Consider the following 17,818-nt stretch of genomic DNA (forward strand, 5'->3'; position numbering starts at 1 on the left):
CTTTTTTTCCATTTTTCTTTTTTTCCCCATTCCTTACTGCTGTGGGTACTGATTTCTTGTCTAGGTATTACAGAAGGACCTGGTTTCCTTCTGCAGGTTTCCTATGGCACATCAGCTTACTCACAGTAGGAATCAGAACTGGTTTGGTTTCTTAAATGTGCCAAGGCTCATGTGTTTTGGCAGCCTGCTGAAAAGGATAACACAGCATCTGTGTCATTGGTTAAAAACTGCCATGATCACTTCAGCACTATTCAAAACCAACTGGGAGAAAAACATCAGGTTTTCTTAACTGAGAAATTGTCAGGAAATATATTTTTTAGCAACTTCAGAGTGAGTTTTTTTTCATCAATAGCAAATAGAAATGAAAATTCAAACTGAAGACACTCTAAACACATAGACAGTGTATCTTTAAAAAGAAAGATTTCACAGAATTTGTTAGGCAGAGGCAAGTCTTGGTTAGAAAATGGTTTGTTCATATGGATTGTGGGTATGGGAGCAGGAGTTGTGTACTTTGGTGGTGCTGTGTAGGCAGGAGAGAGGATGGTGTCACCTGAGCTGTGTGTTCAGCATGTCCCTTCTCCTCCTGAGCTCACTGAAGGACTGGGCAGGGCTGTCCAGCAGGAGCTCTGTGTCTRTGCTGTCCCAGAGAGGAGGGACAGCAGTGCTGGGATTCTGGCTGTGGGGATTGCTGGCAGAGCTCAGCTCTCTCCTGCAGGGAGTGAGGAGAGCCCTGCTGTGGTTTGGGTGTTCATTGTGCAGCCCTTCATGGGTGTTTTGGGGTTCAGTTGTTCTCACACAGCCCCTTCAGTGCTGAGTCCTTGTGCCCAGGGAGGCTGGATCGTGTGGTGTGGCCACAGGGATGCTGCCTGTGCATTGAGGGTTGCCCAGAGCTTTGCTCAGTGCAGGAGCAGCCAGGGAGAGGGATGAGAAAGGTGCTGCCAGGAGTTTGGGCAGTGAAAACGCTTCTCTGCAGAGTGGGGTGACTGTGTGAGGTGAGGCTGCAGTGTCTGGGACCCCTCTGGCTGGGATGGATACCATGGGGACATACCTGGGATTGATATCCTGGAGATGCTGGAGCCTGTCAGGGGGAGAGCTGTTCAGAAAAGGGAGTGATAAGGAGATTTCATGGCTGAAACTTGAGGCATTCTGGTTGTGTTGTGATGGCTGAAGAGATCTTGGGAGTGATCAGACCCCACRGGGTTTTGGTACAGCGGCAGGAGCCAGACAGGAAGGTGGGGCAGGTTTGGGGGAAAGTCTCACAGAGCTGGTTGCAGCTTCCCCAGGGCCAGTCCTGTCACTCTGATATGCAGAGGGGCTTGAGCAGCCAGGCAGCTGCAAAAAGCCCTKAGAAGGATCAAGATGTTCACAGCATAGCCACATTAAGAGGCAGTCRGTCCCAAGCTTGCATCTTCTTTCCAAAGTGCTGTTTTTTTCTAGAAGAAAAAAATGGAGCACATGGCCTTTGTTCCATTTTCTGAGCATTTAGTGCAGTGGTTCACCTTGAACAGCTGGATTCTCCCTGGAGCTGCTCTCAGCAGTGTTTAGGTCTCTCGTGGGAGAGCGCAAGCTGTCCAGGCAGCTGAGAGCAGTATTCTTCAGTGGCAAAGACTGCTTTACCCCTCTGCCCCCAGGGTCTGAAGAAACTCCTCTGTGGAGAGGACAGCTGAGCGTGTCACTGAAAGGCGGATTTTACTTCAAAATGCCCAGAGCCCAAAGGATGTGTCAATTGGCCTTGGCAATTACACTGGTGCTCAGTGTCTGCTATGATCTCAGGGTCACARCAGACCATAAAGATTTCCATATAACATATGTCTAAGGCCTTTTTCTTGTCAAGAAYAGCCCTGGCTCCCCTAAAATGTTGTCTTTATTTGGATTTTAATCTGAAGCACTGTAAGTCAGATCCCGTTGTCAGTGGTGCCCCCCAGAAGGTTTTGTATCAGAGCCAATTCAGTGGATGTGTCTAAAGGGGCACTTGTCTGATCCACAGCAGTGAATCCTCATGTACCCAAGGAGAGAGAAAATTTATCTTTGGAAAACATTAATAGCTCAAAAGCAGATGGAAGTTTGGCATGGAATAATGCTGCTCACAGCTGCTGGTTTTTCTTCTTGCTGAATTTGGATCCTGATGACAAGAAGGGATCCCAGGCCAAAGCGGGGAAGTGCAGGAGGTGACATGGTTTAAGAGCTGCCCCATGAGGACTGTGTTTGTGTGGATCTCCTGGACAGGRGCAGATGGATCCGAGTTTCTCTGAACAGTTTTGTGGCAGTGCTGGAGGTGTCTCCTGGTTCAGTCAGTTTGCTGAAGCATCTGCATGGTTGTACCATGTCCTTAGTGATCCCACTAACCTGTGTGTGAGCCAGACGACTTCTCACTCACCCCTTTCACCAGCTGTGGTCTCTGTTGCCTGGTGTTTGCCYGGTGTGTTGGGGGAATGAGGAATCCAAGGAGGCTGCCCCACTCCATGTAGGGTGCCCAGTGCATGGGCTCTCTGTCATGCTGGGGCTGCACTGCAGGGTGAAGCTACCCTGACTAAATAGGGTTCAAGGAGAGGTGACACTTCTCTTGATGCTGCTTCTCCCTGTCTCTTCTGGTGTTCTGTTTGTTCSTGTCCTGTTCCTGCCTCATGAGTGATGAACAACTAAGAGAAACTGGTCCCTGGCAGTCAGAGAGGCTGGAAAAGAGTCTCCTTGCTGTAGTCTCTCAGGGGTAGCCAAGACATTCTGTTTTACACAGATCTGACTGTGGGGTGTAGCTGCTCTGCAGGGCTTTCCCCTGAAGCTGTGTGGCTTTCCCCTGGAGCTGTGTACTCTCTGCAGCCCCTCTGGACCTGCCTGTGAGGCCAGGGCAGCACAGAGTGAGAGCAGACCCATGGGGACAGGCAGCATCACTGAACTCTGCTCTCCTAGGAGGGAGAACCTGCTTTGGTTTCCCCCAGCTCTTGGCCTGGAGAGCAGCCTGGGCTGCATGGCTACCAAGAGCACGGGAGGGGATTTAGGAGGGGTTTTAGGAGCAGCTATGTTTAGGAATAAGCACAACCACAAGGATGGTGTGTGCAGAGCCTGGGCACCCCYGGAGGGGACAGAGGGGAGCAGTTATTGCTCTTTACAGGAAAAGAGGAAACACTGCCAGCATGGGCAGTGGGTGTCCTCAGCACATACAGTATAGGTAAACTGATTAATCACAGAAAAGGGAAAGTGGGCCATGAACAGGTGCCCTGTGGGACCCCACTTGCCTCATACCACGAGGTCAGGCAGCTCAGAACAGCCCCACTCAACAAACATCACCATCCCCAGCACTGCATCCCTGCAGGCTGGGGACCTTCTCTCCAGCTTTGGAATGCCCAGAAGGAAATAYGCTGTCATCTCCATTGTATTTTTTTCCTTCYTGTTTYTCCAGTCCTGCTGGCCCCAGGTGTTGCTTCGTGTCACCTTTCTCAAATGTTGTGTTTGCCTTTCTTTCAGGAATTTTCGGAAGCACCTCCGCATGGTGGGGAGCCGAAGGGTTAAAGCACAAAGTAAGTGAGCACCTTTAAGTGTGGCTGTGAGCAGCTGGGGTTTGTGGGGTTTRTGAGAATTCTCTCACATGCAGGTGTGGGTTGAAAGGACCTGGCTTTGGGTCAGAGACAGGATTTGACCTGCTGGTGCCATTTTTACCCTACAAACAAGAAAGCCAGGTCACTGCAAGCGTGCAGGACACATGGATGCCTGCAGCAGCCTGGAGGCTGTTTCCAAGGACCCTCTGCCATGGCTGTGGGACATCCATGGTGCCAAGCATGGAAGGAGAGCTGCAGCATCCTTGTCCTGTGTGTGGATTTTGGTGASCCCTGGTGTGGAGGCCAGTGAGGAGAAGCCGAGCTGGAGGTTCAGCAGAGCTGCCTGGCCTCTCCGTGCAGCTGTGACCAASTGTGGCTCCCTGGGACTGTCAGTGCTCCATGTGCCATACAGACTGCTGGCTGTCCTGTCCTCCCCTGTGCCACTGCCATCTCCACAGCAGGACTTGGGGGAAAGCTGCCTGCTGGGAACTGAGAGGATGGTGGAAGGAAGAAAGAAGAGGATCAGGGAAGAGACTGGASCAAGGGTGAAATGAGGAAGTGTTATGCTGCACTGGGGAAGAAATCACCTCTTAGGCCTAGGAAACAAAAATTCCCTTTCTGTGAGGAAGGCCACAATCCTCCAAAACTTGGATGGGCAGCTCCCTTCATGCTGGAGAAGTGGTATACACTGCTCTCAAGAGCTGAGGATTGCYCCAGAAGAGAAAATAGCTTGTTCTTCCCACCCCCTGGCCAGGCATCATGTACAGACTGCCCACAGCAAAGCACTGCTGAGTTCAGTTTGCATTCTTTCCTTTCTCARATGCTGTGGGAAGTGATCAGCAAAGAGCTTTGCCTTTTCCAGAGTCTTCATTGGCATCTGAGTTAGTGCTGCCTGACGTGGACATGGCTCACCTCCCTCAGAGCTGTGGGGAAGCTCGGGCGTGTCTCTGCCTCTGGAACTCTTGGGTCAGGTTTTCAAAGCTTTCTTCGTGTGCACAGGAGCAAAATGCCTGGGTTTAACTGAAAGCTGAGGAYCTGGAGAATTGAAGATGTGTTTTGATTCCCTGGACACTCACCCTGGACACACTTCAGCAGGGGACAGGCTGCTGTTTTGGTGCAGATCCTCAGTGAATTCCTSTGCTGCTGTTACTCAATTCCGTGCTGCAGACTCTGTCTGCCACCAGGAATAGRTATTAGTGCCCATAAGTGGCTGTTAATCCCGGCATAATGGTTCTCACATGGGCTTGCCAAGTCAGACATGGTGGTTGCCAGTTCCCAGGAATTTGCCTGTGGTGCAGCCGTCTAAGCCAACCTCCCTGGATCATGCTTGGGAAATGCTGGTGCAAACAATGCAGCGCTCCTTGGGAGGAAAGAAAAAGCCATGAGTAGTGCTTACAACAGTGCAGGGAAGCTAAGGCTGAAGGATTTCTTCTTTTGCAACGAAATGTAGAAAGCATGAGCTTTCCAGAGACATCCCCACCCTGCTGTTGGGTCCAGCTCCAATTGGGATGCCAGTAGAACATGAAGGGAGAGCTGACTGGAGAGGTACAGCCTTCTTCTGGTCATGCAGGTGTCGTTAGCTGTGCAGTGCATGTTTCTGTGAGGCCTTGCAGTCTGAGCACTTCCACTGGGACACTGGATTGGCCTTGGTGAAATTGAGGTTGGARCCGTGTGTGTTTAAGGAGAGACCATGGAGTGTTGTCCTTTCTCTGTGTTCACGTCCCGTCCTGTGCACAAGTGGGTGCTTTGTCTCTGCTGTGTGGAAGAGAGCCCCGTGTTTGCCGTGTGGAAAGGACTCACATTTGACACATGGAAGGAGCAGCCCAGAGGAGGCTGTGATGTGTGGCTTTGGTGGCAATCTGCTGGATGTTTTGTTTGCTGGCAGCAGCAGAGGTGATTTGGGATCTGTTAATGTCGTGCTCTGGTTTTATCCTAGCATTTGCCGAACGGCGTGAGAGGAGCTTCAGCAGGTCCTGGAGTGACCCGACTCCCATCAAAGCTGATTCCTTCCATGACTCTCGAGAAAGTGAGTTCTGAGTCCTTTGAGCTTCCTCCTGTGGGCAAACCCTCCAGCAGCTGTTGACTGGAGTCCCACTGGAGTAACTCCTCTGTGCCCTTCTGTCCTGTCTGTGATCCTTTTTTAGTTTCCCGAGATCGGAGCAGGTAACGCTCCAGGTGTATGTACCTGTTCATCTGTGTGTTCCTGTATTTATCTGTAGAGCACAACTCATCCAACCTCAGGTTATTGAGCAGTTCCCAAAGGGTACCCAGTGGTACAGTTCTCTTACAGCCCTCTGTTCCTGTCATCCCTGTATCCTCTTGGCACCAGAACAACCTCTCTGGAAGCTCACCAGTCCAAGGCTTACCTTCACCATAGTGGGGCTAACGTGGCTTCCCATGCAGGAGCCCCCTTTCGAGCTCTTTCCTAGCCTGGAGTAGCTCAAGAGCACTGCTGTTGAGATGGAGTTTTGATTTCCTGGCCGTGCTGGCTGCACAGGTGATGGCTTGGGGCAATCTGATCTTCATTTGGGCTGCCAGGAATCCCTCTGGGAATCCCCAGTAAYGCTGCCATGTTCTTCAGGGGACTGAGATGCTGTGTGTTAATTTACAGGAAGAAATGCCAGCATCTTCCCACTGTATTCTTATAAAAGGAATGRCTGTTTTACACAGATTTTATTGCAAACCTGTAGGCAGGAGCTTGGTGGATATGAGTTTGCCCATGGTGAGGTGAATTTCACTAATGAAATGACCTGATCTACCAGGTAAGCACGAGATCTGGCCCTGCCAGCTGTAGAAGACCCAGGTTGCAGGGGGAGGTGTCTGAAAGGCCAGGTTCAAAACATGACCCTGTTGCTTGGCAGTCTGACTCCTCCCTGCTCCCTCAGCTGCCCGGAGGCGGATGGAAAAGCCATGGGAAAGCCGTGGTTCAGACAGGCTCCAGGCACTGCCCAGCGACACTCGGACATCCCCAAAGGCACGAACASTGGCACCTCGGTTCTCTTTCCTCAGTCCAGCAATCATCTCTATTTTTAACCTTTTATGGTCAATTATATTCCTTCCAGATGTTTTTTTCCCCAGGAGGCATTGAAGGYCACCAGGTAAGGTCAATTTGGAGAGCAAGTTCAAGTCTACTGTTGCAATATGACTGTGTTTGTTTCAGCTGTCTTCATGCACGCTCTAAGACTTCTCTGCCAGGATCAGTCTGACCAACAAGGCAGATTTTCTTTATAATCCCTCAAAACATATAGTCAGAGCAGTAATTACTACAAGGACAACAGCCTTGAAGTCTTTGGACTTCTGCTTATCAGCCTGGCAGTGCTGAAGGGTAGAGAGTCTGTCTGTGTTCCGTCTCTGTCCCCATTTCTGGAGTGACAGGGTGGCTGTTGTGACACAGCGTTTGAAAACCAAGCTTGRCGAGTGCGAGAGTGATGAAGTTCTGTGACACGTGGTGTGATCTCTCTGTGCACTCTCCATTCGTTACGTGTTCGTCTGTTTGAAGACACCAGCCCCAAGTGGTGTCTGTCACTCTGTGGGTGACAAGAGGGCATGAGTCTCGTGGCACCTCTTGTGAGGCATCTGCCAGGCAGGATGGAGGTGGGAAGGCTGTTCTGCCCTTGTAACGCTCCCTGTGTCCTGGCAGGCCATGACCTTCAGGATTCCTGCGGGACTCTGGATGGTGACTTTGACTTGAACTGGGAAGCAGAAAAGGAACTTGAAGCCATGGCGTGTGACGGAGAAGACTTTATTCCACCAAAAATAATGGTGAGRCTTTCCAACTCAGGCTCTGTTTTTTCAGAGCTACTGAGTTCAGCATGTTTGTGGGAAGACTGTTGTGTAGGCACTGCCTCAGGTGTGTGTGAGGGTCACTCTGAGATGAACCAAGACATGACATGGGTTCAGATTTGTTATTGCTGGGGATGATGTGTTGAAAGAAAACTAAAAGGAGGGACCAGTAGTCCAAATCAGAGCAGGACTCACACCAACACAGAATCAAGTCAGCCTGAGGCTTGTTGACCCTGAAAACAGAGATCTGAGCACCACTGCCAGATCTGCTCCCACAGCAAAGCGATGGAGGGGCTTGGAATCACAACAGAATTCAGGCTCTGGTGCTGCTGGAGCCAGCCCAGGGCTCAGCCAGAGTTGCCAGGCAGTGCCTGACAGCTGCAGCCTGTGCCTGCCTTGGCTGCTCCCTGTGCAGGTGTGCCTGTCTCACCGTGTGCCACTGTGTGTTCAGTGCCMCTGAGCAGTGCCTGCAGCCAGGAGGAGGCTGTGCAGGAGTGATCCTCGCTGGGGTACAGCCACCCGTGGTGCTGTACAGGCTGCTCCATCCTCTGTGTGCCTCAATCTCCCCTTTCCAGGCTGTTCTCCTGGGCTCAGTGCAGCCTCTGGGGCAGAGCTGTGTGCTCATGTGCTGGGGGTCAAGGAGGTGGTGACACTCAGGGGTACTTGGCAGAGATGGTGACATTCAGGGGTACTTGGCAGAGATGGTGACACTCAGGGGTATTTGGCAGAGATGGTGACACTCAGGGGTACTTGGCAGGCCTGGGGGTGCTCTGAGCTGGAACCTTCCCTTGGGATGTGGATGGGCTGGGTTAGCTGCTGCCTTGAGTAACACTGAGAACAGCTGAACCTTTTCATGGCCTCTGTGCTTCTGTGCAGACTCTGCTACCTTCTCCTCATGCTGTTGCACCCTTTTTTCCCTTTCCAGCTCATTTCTTCCAAGGTGCCCAAAGCAGAGTATGTCCCAACCATTATCCGCAGGGACGACCCCTCCATCATCCCCATCCTCTATGTAAGTAACTCATTTCTGCTGTGCCTGAGAACAGGGGTCATAGAGAGACTTTTTTATTGCACCCATACCTGTTATTTCCCTCATTCCTCTTATCCCTCAGTTCCTCACTGATGTGATTTGGAAAAGCTGCCAGAAGGGGCTGGGGGGTGTGTTGAACCCAGCTTTGGGGTCTGGGGTAGCTTTGCAGAGGCTCAGGTCCAGGTGGGACAGTCAGGTGGGGTGGGAATAGCACACATGGGCTCTGCAGGCCCAGCCAAGCTGCGTGGGAGGATGATCGAGGGAAGGAGGGCAGGCTGCATCACAGGCTGAGATGTTCATTGCCAGGCTTAGGGCTCCTCCTCATGCTCAGCCTTGGCATAGGCAGGAGYTCAGAGCTTGGCAGTGAACCACAAAACCATCACCCCATGTGCAGTGGGGCAYCCCTGTCAGTCATTAATTGAACTGTGATTTTTTACTGGGAGTCTGGCCTGAGCAGGTATGTGAAGCAGCACCAAGGAGTGATGGGTCTCCTTTTCCTAATCACAGAATTTKCAAGGGGAGGTGGGACTGAGAGCCCACAAGGCTGGTGTCAGTGTGCAGCAGGCAGTGCTGCTGGGGTTATAACCTTGCTGTCTCCTGTCCTTGGAGAGTTGTGCTCTTGTCCTGTGACTCTGCTGTGCCAGAGGCAGCTCTGCTGGGAGTGCAGCTGTTGTCAGCCAGTTTGGACAGGGCTAAAGCCAGAGGGTGGCCACAAATCATGGGCAGGAGGGAAGGAGGCATTGCTGATGCAGACTCTATTGATGGATGTCTGTGCTTTGGACGTGTCTGCAGGCTTCAAGCCTTTGGGTGGAATTGGTCTTCATGAGCTGTTCAGTGTTCAGCTTCTGTGCTGAAATGTGATTTGGGGTGGGGTTACTGCTGCTGTGACCAGCAGCCATCAGTTGGTGTAACTGCTCCCCTTCACCTGGCCATGGGATTGTGTGGGTATTAGAGACCATAAAACTGTCAAGGGAGTTGCTGTAGTGACAATGAACTTTTCTATGTCTCTGTCTTGGTTTCCAGGACCATGAACATGCCACCTTCGATGACATTCTGGGTACGTGAGTGTTACCTGCTTTTCTTATCTCCTGCCCATTGCAAATGTAACCATCAGTATTGAAGTCATTCAGCTGTCCTGCCTCAGCTGCCACTCACAGAGGTGTTTTTGTCCCTCTAGTGACTCCTGACAGTCAATCAGCTGCTCTTGGGTGTGCTGCTGTAATAAACATTCACCTCTGGGGCCCATTTTCTGTGCCAAACACCTCGTTTGTGGCAGGGAAACTGAGGCACGGTGCTGCAGATACCTGTTCATTGTACCTGTGGTGGGGAATGGGAACAGTAACAGGGGGCCAGGAGAGCTGGGGCTCCTACAGGGCTGTGGTCACTGCAGAGCAGTTTCTGGTGCTGTTCCATCCTTTCTATGCCCTGGGACCTGCTGGCATTTCCTGCTCCCTGCAGCATCCATGGCATGTACTGAGCACCTCTGCCAGCTCAGCCTCCTGCCTTCAGGGCTAAAGTGTAAAAAAATAGAGTTTATTTTCAACTTTGTCTATGGTTCACCTTTTCCAACATGTTTCTTTTTTGTTTTTTGTTTTGTTTTGTTTTTTGCAGAGGAAATAGAGAAGAAACTTAACATTTATCGGAAAGGCTGCAAAATCTGGAAGATGCTGATATTTTGCCAGGTACATGAAGTTGTTAAACACTTGGGTGATGTTACAAATTTGTATTTTGCTATGGGGAAGGTGACACAGAGGAGCCAATATTCCAAAGTCAGTTTCCATTAAAGTCGCTGCCRAGTCACAGCTTTCACTTCCCAATTCCCAGACAAGGAGCAGTCTTGAGTTGCTGTGACAGCAGGAAATCAAATCTGATTTAGTGAGGCCAAGTTGAGAGCTGGGCTGATTCTCAGCTGCTCTCAAGGAACCCCAGGCAAACCAGCATCAGCACARGCCTAGAAAGGATTCCAGAGACAGGAACAAACAGTGTTGCAGTGTCATAGTTTCCATTCAGCCTCAGTGGGACAGTGGCAGTGGTGAGTGGTGGTCAGACTGGCAGATGGCTCAGCTGGGAGCTGGRAGCCAGAGGATGCAGGAGAAGGGTCAGGCTGGAGCTGTGGCTGGGACAAGTCCAGGCCCTGCTGGATCTGGGGTTTTCCTTCCCAAGGTTGCTGTTCCTCGTAGGGGTCAGCTCTGGAGTTCCCAGCAGCTGTGCCAGGAGCAGTGAGGGAGGTGCCCTGACTGAAGTCCCTCTGTGTGCCCAGTGCTGCAGAGGAGCAGCTTTGCTTTTCGATGTTCTGGTGTTGTGGCAGGCTGCTGATGCCTCCTGCTGCCCCAGTCCAGCTCCTCAGCTGTGCCATCCCTTCCCTGCTGTCCCTGCTGTGCTCAGCCTCCAGCATCCCCAGGTGACAGGGACTTTCTTGTTTTCCCTATTACTCTGCAGCCGCCCACAGTGGCATTTTTTTATCTGTTATTGTGCCTTTCTAGATGGGCACAGAGCAGTAMAAACCAGAGCATCCAGCCCCACCATGCTGCCCGTGTGTGGATGTTCTCTGGGCTTATCCCCAATGCAGGGCTGCCCTGCTCCCTTGTGGCACTTCTGGGAATGGCTGGGCAGGACTGGAAACGCATCCAGGATTTGTTTCCTCGGGGTCTGTGCAAAGGGGTCTCCAACAGTCTGTCTTTCTCTTGCAGGGAGGCCCTGGGCACTTGTACTTGTTAAAGAACAAAGTCGCCACTTTCGCMAAAGTGGAGAAGGAGGAAGATCTGATCCTGTGAGTGGCTGTGCTGTGCTCTGGGCTCACATGGCATTGTTCTGCTGGGTTTGCTCAATGTTTGCAGCACATGGTGGGGCAGGAGAAKTGGAGGGAGCTGGGATGGCTTGGTCAGGGGCTGAGGAAGCTAAGGGGGGACCAGAGAGCACTGCACAGCTCATTCAGGGTTTGCTGTCACCCCTGAAAGGTGACAGAGCTGAACTCATCCCTGCAGTGCTACAGCCCTGATCACCAGGAGATTGATGCTTTCATCTGTTTAGTGTCTCTCTGGATAGAGACTGTCAAAAGAAGAGGAAAAAAACCCGCTATTTCCTCTACTTACAACAGCTTTGCTGAGCAGAAACCAGAACACGCACCTTGAGCCTCTGGTGCTGTGATACCATTGCTAAGCTGGTGACTGTGGCAGAAATCCAGAGTGTTCCCCCACAGCTGCCTCTGGCCAGGGGGAAATGGAATTTGTCTCTGCAAAGCCTGCTCAAAGTCCAGCCTGTTCCTGAGAAGGCTTTTCACTAACATGCCAGCCTGTCAGCTGGGCGTGCTGAGCAATTTTGCTTCTCCTTGCAGAGAGTAAAGCTTTGCCTGTTTTGCTGCCTACTCGCTTGTGCTGGCTCAGACTCTCTCAGCTAACAGTGCCTGGCTGTGGGGGAGAGGATGTATACCAACCTGTTCCTACACAACTTTGTGTTGGCATGAGAACTGAGTATTAAAATCAACATCTGTTCGKCAGTCTCATGCTCTGGCACAAACAGTGGCTGTGGAATTCTCCAGCACGTGTGCACATCCACGATTCTGAGCACAACCCAGCATAACTGCTCCCAGGCTGGTAAATCATGGATCTGCAGAAAGCTGTGAGCACACAGCTGATAACTTGGGAGCTTGGAAGTGAATGTCTCCATCCAGCCTGTGTCCCCCTGGGAGGCAGTGCTGGGGGAAGCTAAGGCTCCAGTCTGGTTGGAAAACCCACAGAGGAGTTGCTGGGCTTTAGAGCCCCCCAAAGCCTGCTCCAAACCTCTGCCCAGGGAAGGGGGTCGTGTTTCACATCCCTGAGGCACCCAGTGCCTGCTCACAGTCACTGCACGTGGAGTGGGTGTGACTGAGAGCAGCACCAAGCACAGGCTGWCATGGAGCTGTGCTGTGTCTCACTCTGGAGAACAATCCCTGCAGTTGTTCCCGCTGATTTCATGCCCTGGAAATGAACCAGTGCCCTGATAACCCTCGTGTTCAGAAAGGGCACTTGTTGAGAGAAGTGGGAGAGAGGAAGCTGGAGGGGATGCTTGGTGGAATTGTCACTCCAGAAACACTCCTGGGGGACTTGGCTCCTTTCTCTTTACCTTGGAGCTCCTTGGCTCCATGGGCTGCTCCTTCTCTACCACCACTTGGACCTGCTCTTCAGGCCCTTGCTCTGCCCCTGTTCTTCMTTCTCTGAGATCCAGTGGCTCTTCCTGAGCAGTTTCCTGCCCAGGCTACAAACCTTGGGCCCTGTCCWAGTGGTGTGTGCTCACATCCTTGGCATTAATCATGCCTCTGAGGAGAGAGATTTTTTTTTTTTTTTAATGATTCATTCTGGTTTTTTCCAGCTTCTGGAAGAGGTTGAGCCGGCTGATGAGTAAAGTCAATCCTGAACCAAATATCATCCACATCATGGGCTGCTATGTTCTTGGAAACCCCAATGGGGAGAAGGTAGGAGCTCRTGGGTCACCCCTGGAATGTCTGCTGGGGCCAGGGAGCCAGAGTCACACTGGGAGCTCTGAACCTGCCTCTTCTGCTGGGGGGGGAATGTGCTGTGCCATGGGGGCTGTGAGAGGGGGCACCTCTGGATTGTGCCTTTCCCAGGGCCAGGGGAGGAAGGGTAAGTGACATGCAGGACAAATACTGAAACCTTTGAGGAGAAGAGTCGTTCAAAGGACTTTATTTATTTATTTACTAGTGAGAGAGGTGTTTTAAAGGATGTGGGTGGAATGGAAGGAACCAAGATGGGCAGTTCTGGGTGCTCRGGAGTCATCATTGTTCTCAGCTGCTAACTCTGATGTGTTTTCCTTTCAGCTATTTCAGAATCTGAAAAACTTAATGAATCCTTATAGGGTTGCCTTTGAGTCTCCACTTGAACTATCAGCTCAAGGTAATTTATTTCCTGGAGGGATTCACACATCTTGCTCACCAGTCTGCCTCCTTCAGGGGGCATCTTCCTGAAAAAGCAATTTTGTCTCCCTTAAGTCCTGCCATGGTCTTCATTTTGCTCGTACCCACGCTGTGGTTCAGCTGCTGCCCTTGGTTTTCCTGTTCCTCCTTATGTTCACATTTCCCATTTCCTGTTTGTTGTGCCTGAGGCTGCAGAGGCCTCTCCCAGCATCCTGGCCATGCAAGGAGGCACTTTCCAGGCTGACTGCAGGAGAATCCATCATTGTTAGGGCATCAGGAATCTGTGGGAGAAATGCACACAGAGCAGAACCTTTCCTGTAGCCACAGGGTGTACTGGGGTCTCTTCTCCAGAGCTCACATGACTGGCACCACATGAATTGTGTCAAGTGCCTGGCATATGGCCCATCAGAGCCATTCTACAGCTCAGTCTGTTGGCCTTTTTCCCTTTCTTTTCCTGTAGCTCAAGGTATTTCAAGGGTCTGTGGGATTTTTCCTTTTCTTTGGTCAATGTCAGCTGTGGGCACTCTGTGGGCTCAGCACTGCTGGGTTTTTCTTACCTCCCTTACCCTCAGGAATGTGCAGGAGTGAAACACATGGGTGCTGTTCACACAATCCTAGAGTTCACACATTCCTAGAGTTCACACAGTCCCAGAGTTCAGACAATCCCAGAGTTCACACAACCACAGTCATAGACTGGTTTGGGTTGGAAAGGACCTTAAGGATCATCCAGTTCCAGCCCCTGCCATGGGCAGGGACACCTCCCAGCAGGCCAGGCTGTTCAGTTCTCCATACATGTTCAGTTCAGCTGTACACGGTGCCTGCACAGGTCCCACTGTGAGTGTGCTCAGATGTGTCCAGGAGCAGCTTGCAGGGCAGTTCCCAGGTCTGTGGGCAGCTCAGCAGGCCAGGCAGTGGGTTCTGTGTGCAGGCATTACAGCAGCTGAGCTTWCAGGAGGCTGGGCTGAAGAATACGTCTGAATTTATCCCCTGGATCGGTCTGAGACGCACTAAGAGTGTACCCTCTTAATCCTGTGCAAAGTCATCTAAAACTAATCTTAATCAGGCCTCACAAGTGAAAATCCCCTCCTTGAGCCCTGTCTGAGTGTAGGGCTGKGTGCCCTTGTGTTTCCAAATGCACCTTCCAGGCACAGCTGCACTCTGTGACTGCCAGTGAGACCCTCTTCAGTCAGAAGGGCACTTCTGGGGGCTCTGTGAGCTCATTGCTGGGGGTGCACACAGGAGCAGCAGAGATGGCCTGGTCATTTTAAAAAATACGTGTTTTTTGTTTTGGATTTCCAATCTTAATTCACTGTGGGAAACAAAATTAACTCTGGGTTTGTAGTTTCTCTGCCTGGTGCAGGTTGTTGGGGCTGTTGGCTGATCCCCTGCAGACCCCAGCCCCGCCCAGCACTCAGAGCAGAGAGGTCAAAGTCTGGAGACAGACTTTGTGCTCAGTTCCTGCCCCGGGGACAAACCCTGCCAAGGGATTACCGGGAGCTGTTCATGGTTGAGGAGATCTGAACAGACGTTTGGTTCTCACGGGCCCCTCCACGTGCCCGTGTCGTGCCATGAAGGAGTCTCTGGCCCTGCCCACGGCTGGGCTGGGGGGATTGTGCTGCTGTGATCTGTCCCCTCTGTCCCTCGTGCTCTCCTTTGTGACCCCTCTGCCTCCTTTCACTTCTAGGTAAGCAAATGATTGAGACTTACTTTGACTTCCGCCTTTACCGCCTCTGGAAGACCCGCCAGCACTCCAAACTATTGGATTATGATGACATTTTATGAGCTGGAGAAGCCTTTGCGAGAGGAAGCTCATCACCAGTGTCCAAGAAGTCATGCTTTATTGCAGAGAGACTTTTTTATTGGCACAGGGAGCCCTTCACAGCCCTACGGGAGGCAGCAGYGCTAAAGGGAGGGAAGGAGGAGCCCTCGGAAGTGTCGGCAGGAAAAGTCTCCTGGGCCAAGAGAGACTGGAGGGAAAGGGGGTGACAGTGACACCTCGCTGGCCTCGGTCCGAGCCGTGGGGCCTCAGGAGGAGCTGTGTGAAACCAGGACAGGATGGAGTTCCTGGCAGAACTGAGCTGTTTTGGGTCAGAATGGACCAGATTTGATTCCAGGTCCTTTTAAAGACTTTTGAAGCTCAGGTTTTCTTACAAAAAAAAAAAACAAAAACAAAAAACAAACCCAATTAACCCATGCACTACCGTGAAGAAGTCACCAGAGCACAGAGGGAGCAGGGTGTTGTCCTGGTGGGACCTTCTGTGCTGGGAGTCTCTGAGACCAAGGACTGCTACACCTACTCCTGCAAGCTTAGAGCAAGATGATCCCATTTCCATGTGAATATATACTGGGATATAGAGTTGAAATCTTTTTTTTGTTTGTTTGGTTTAATAGAAAATAAGTGCAATTTTTATAGCGAGGGAGGGGGGGTAAAATCCCTCCTGATATTTAATTAGCTACAAATAACACACCATAACCAATAGATGAGGTATTTTTGGTCTGCTTGAAAATATATTCAGAATGGTAATATATCTTCTGTAGACATATTTAATCACCAGCAAACATGGTTTTAACATCGGTTAGCAGACCCTACATGTCTGCTGCGTTGGTTTGGTTCGTTCCTTTCAGAGTAGCTGTGCTGCACTATTTGTACGTGCTCTCACGAATGTATAGTTCTCCTCCAATTAGCCACAACTTCATGACTTTCTATTTTGCTGCTTGCAAAACTGTGGGACTTTAGTTTTGCTGAAATACTTTAGGTTAGAGACACGGCACCTGGCTGGGAAGCCTCTGTCAGGCTCGCTTTGGTATAAAAATGAAKTAGAAATTAATAGCCATGGTTAATGACCTGTTCATGCCAGTGTTGTGCTGTGTGTTGGGAGAGGAGCTCTGTMCCCATGTGGGAGCACTGAGGCATTTGAGGAAATGCTTCTGGAGGGACACAGCATGGACTTGGAGCATGAGTTTGACTCTTCCCTCTGTTCACTTGATTGCCAGTTGTTTGTGCACAACCCCCCTTTTCCCCTGCTGAAGGACCTGTTTCTTGGTCTGAGCTGCTCAGCCCTTTCCTTTGTAGGACAGAGAAAAACCCCAGCTCTGTCTGAGCAGCCTGAGAGCCCAGGTCTGTACTTGATATTTGATTATATATTTTGGAATCTATTTACTTTTTGTTTGGTTAGGTCAAGGGGTGCTTTTTGGTCTTGGGAATGGGGTTTTTTCACATTCTACTGTCCTTTCAGAGGATAAATAGTACTTAGAGTCTGTCTAGGTATTGGCAATTCTGGGAGGTGACACAAGTTATTTCTTTCACAAGCAAAAGAAGCAACAGGGAAGGATTACCTTATTTTCCTGATTTCCTGGTATCTAAAATTGGTTGATTGTGAAAGAAAATATATGTACAAATCTTCTTTTAACTACTTACAAAAAGAACCAGGTGTTCTGATGTGTAGAGTCCTCCTTCCCCTGTGCCATACCTGTGGTTGTAATTTTGGGGAGCAGGCCCCTGGCTAGAACTGCTGAACCCTTTACCTTTAGAGCAGTTTTATAGCAAAACTTTTGAAGAAATAATGTACATACAGTAAGGAGAGGAATAGGTGGAGAGAGATGGTTTAAAGGCACTGAAAGCCACACAGACAGGTGTGGGGTGTTGCCTCCCCTGGTTGGGAGCTGCCCTGACCTTGGGAGCTTTGGTGGCCACGTCTCATCCCTGGACTCAGTCAGGTTTGCCAGACTTGGAGTGAAGGGGAGAACAGGCACCAGTCTGTAGCTTTTGGAAGAAAATGCCAGATATTAAAAAAAAAAAAAAAAAAAAAAAACCCAACCAAATTTATGCCAATTTTTGTTTAACATTGGAACTTCCACCAGCTCTGCATTGAGAGGTGGGAGCCAGAGATGCAGTGAAAGCACAAAGTCACATTATCTGGAGAAGGAAATGGTTGTGGGAGGATTAAAATGCTGACACCAAACTCTCTCCCTTTCTGACCCTTTCACCTCCTARCTGGAGACAGGCAAACTGTTCTTCCATTTTCTTTCTCAAATCCCAATTCAGTGAACTTGGTAGCATGAATGTAGCATTGTGGAACTATTGAAAATCTTATTTAACCCCAAAGGGCCCGTTCATGTATCCACTTGAGTGATTTCTCTGTAGAACTATTGTATATCCTCATTGAGCACTTGTAGAACTTGGGGTGCAAAGTAGAAGATAGATTGTACAGTAATTTCTGTGGGAAGATTGTGTTGGAATGGACACTGTGGACTGTTCTCCTGGTGCAGTTTATGGGATAATGACACCTGATKAATGCATTTCCCTCCAAAGATCTATATTCCTCATAGCTTGTGATGTTTATGACATGAACATAATTTTTCCTTTGTAGCATTCATTTGCCTAAAGAGATGAAATTCTCTCAGAGTTGTGAGTGGAATAGAGTTGTGATGTTTGATGTCCTGTGTGCAGCAGTGTCCTTGGAGTTARCCACTGGTGGCAGAGGAAAACATTTCTATTCCCCTTTTTCACTGGCTGGGTTTTTCAAGTGGCTGCTGGGAAAGGAAGGGGTCAGCAGAGGCAAATAA

General features: G+C 50.4%; 1 protein-coding gene across 5 annotated transcripts in view; it reads left to right on the forward strand.

Annotated features, from left to right (window-relative positions):
- NSMF (NMDA receptor synaptonuclear signaling and neuronal migration factor) overlaps window positions 1-17,059 on the forward strand; it is a 45,104-nt gene extending 28,045 nt beyond the window's left edge. For 3 of the 5 annotated variants that reach the window (XM_057378339.1, XM_057378340.1, XM_057378343.1), the window contains 10 exons: window positions 3,463-3,515; window positions 5,470-5,559; window positions 7,174-7,295; window positions 8,242-8,325; window positions 9,367-9,400; window positions 9,955-10,025; window positions 11,034-11,113; window positions 12,691-12,793; window positions 13,157-13,232; window positions 14,937-17,059. In XM_057378339.1, the coding sequence (XP_057234322.1) occupies window positions 3,463-3,515; window positions 5,470-5,559; window positions 7,174-7,295; window positions 8,242-8,325; window positions 9,367-9,400; window positions 9,955-10,025; window positions 11,034-11,113; window positions 12,691-12,793; window positions 13,157-13,232; window positions 14,937-15,034 (811 nt within the window). In that variant the 3' untranslated portion in view covers window positions 15,035-17,059. The remainder of the gene's footprint in view (window positions 1-3,462; window positions 3,516-5,469; window positions 5,560-7,173; window positions 7,296-8,241; window positions 8,326-9,366; window positions 9,401-9,954; window positions 10,026-11,033; window positions 11,114-12,690; window positions 12,794-13,156; window positions 13,233-14,936) is intronic. The other 2 variants (XM_057378341.1, XM_057378342.1) reach the window with 1 other exon arrangement.
- Window positions 17,060-17,818: the final 759 nt, after the last annotated feature.

Source organism: Malurus melanocephalus, unplaced genomic scaffold (genome assembly GCF_030028575.1).
Source record: "Malurus melanocephalus ecotype Western Australia unplaced genomic scaffold, MMel_1.1 scaffold_355, whole genome shotgun sequence".
NCBI lineage: Eukaryota > Metazoa > Chordata > Aves > Passeriformes > Maluridae > Malurus > Malurus melanocephalus.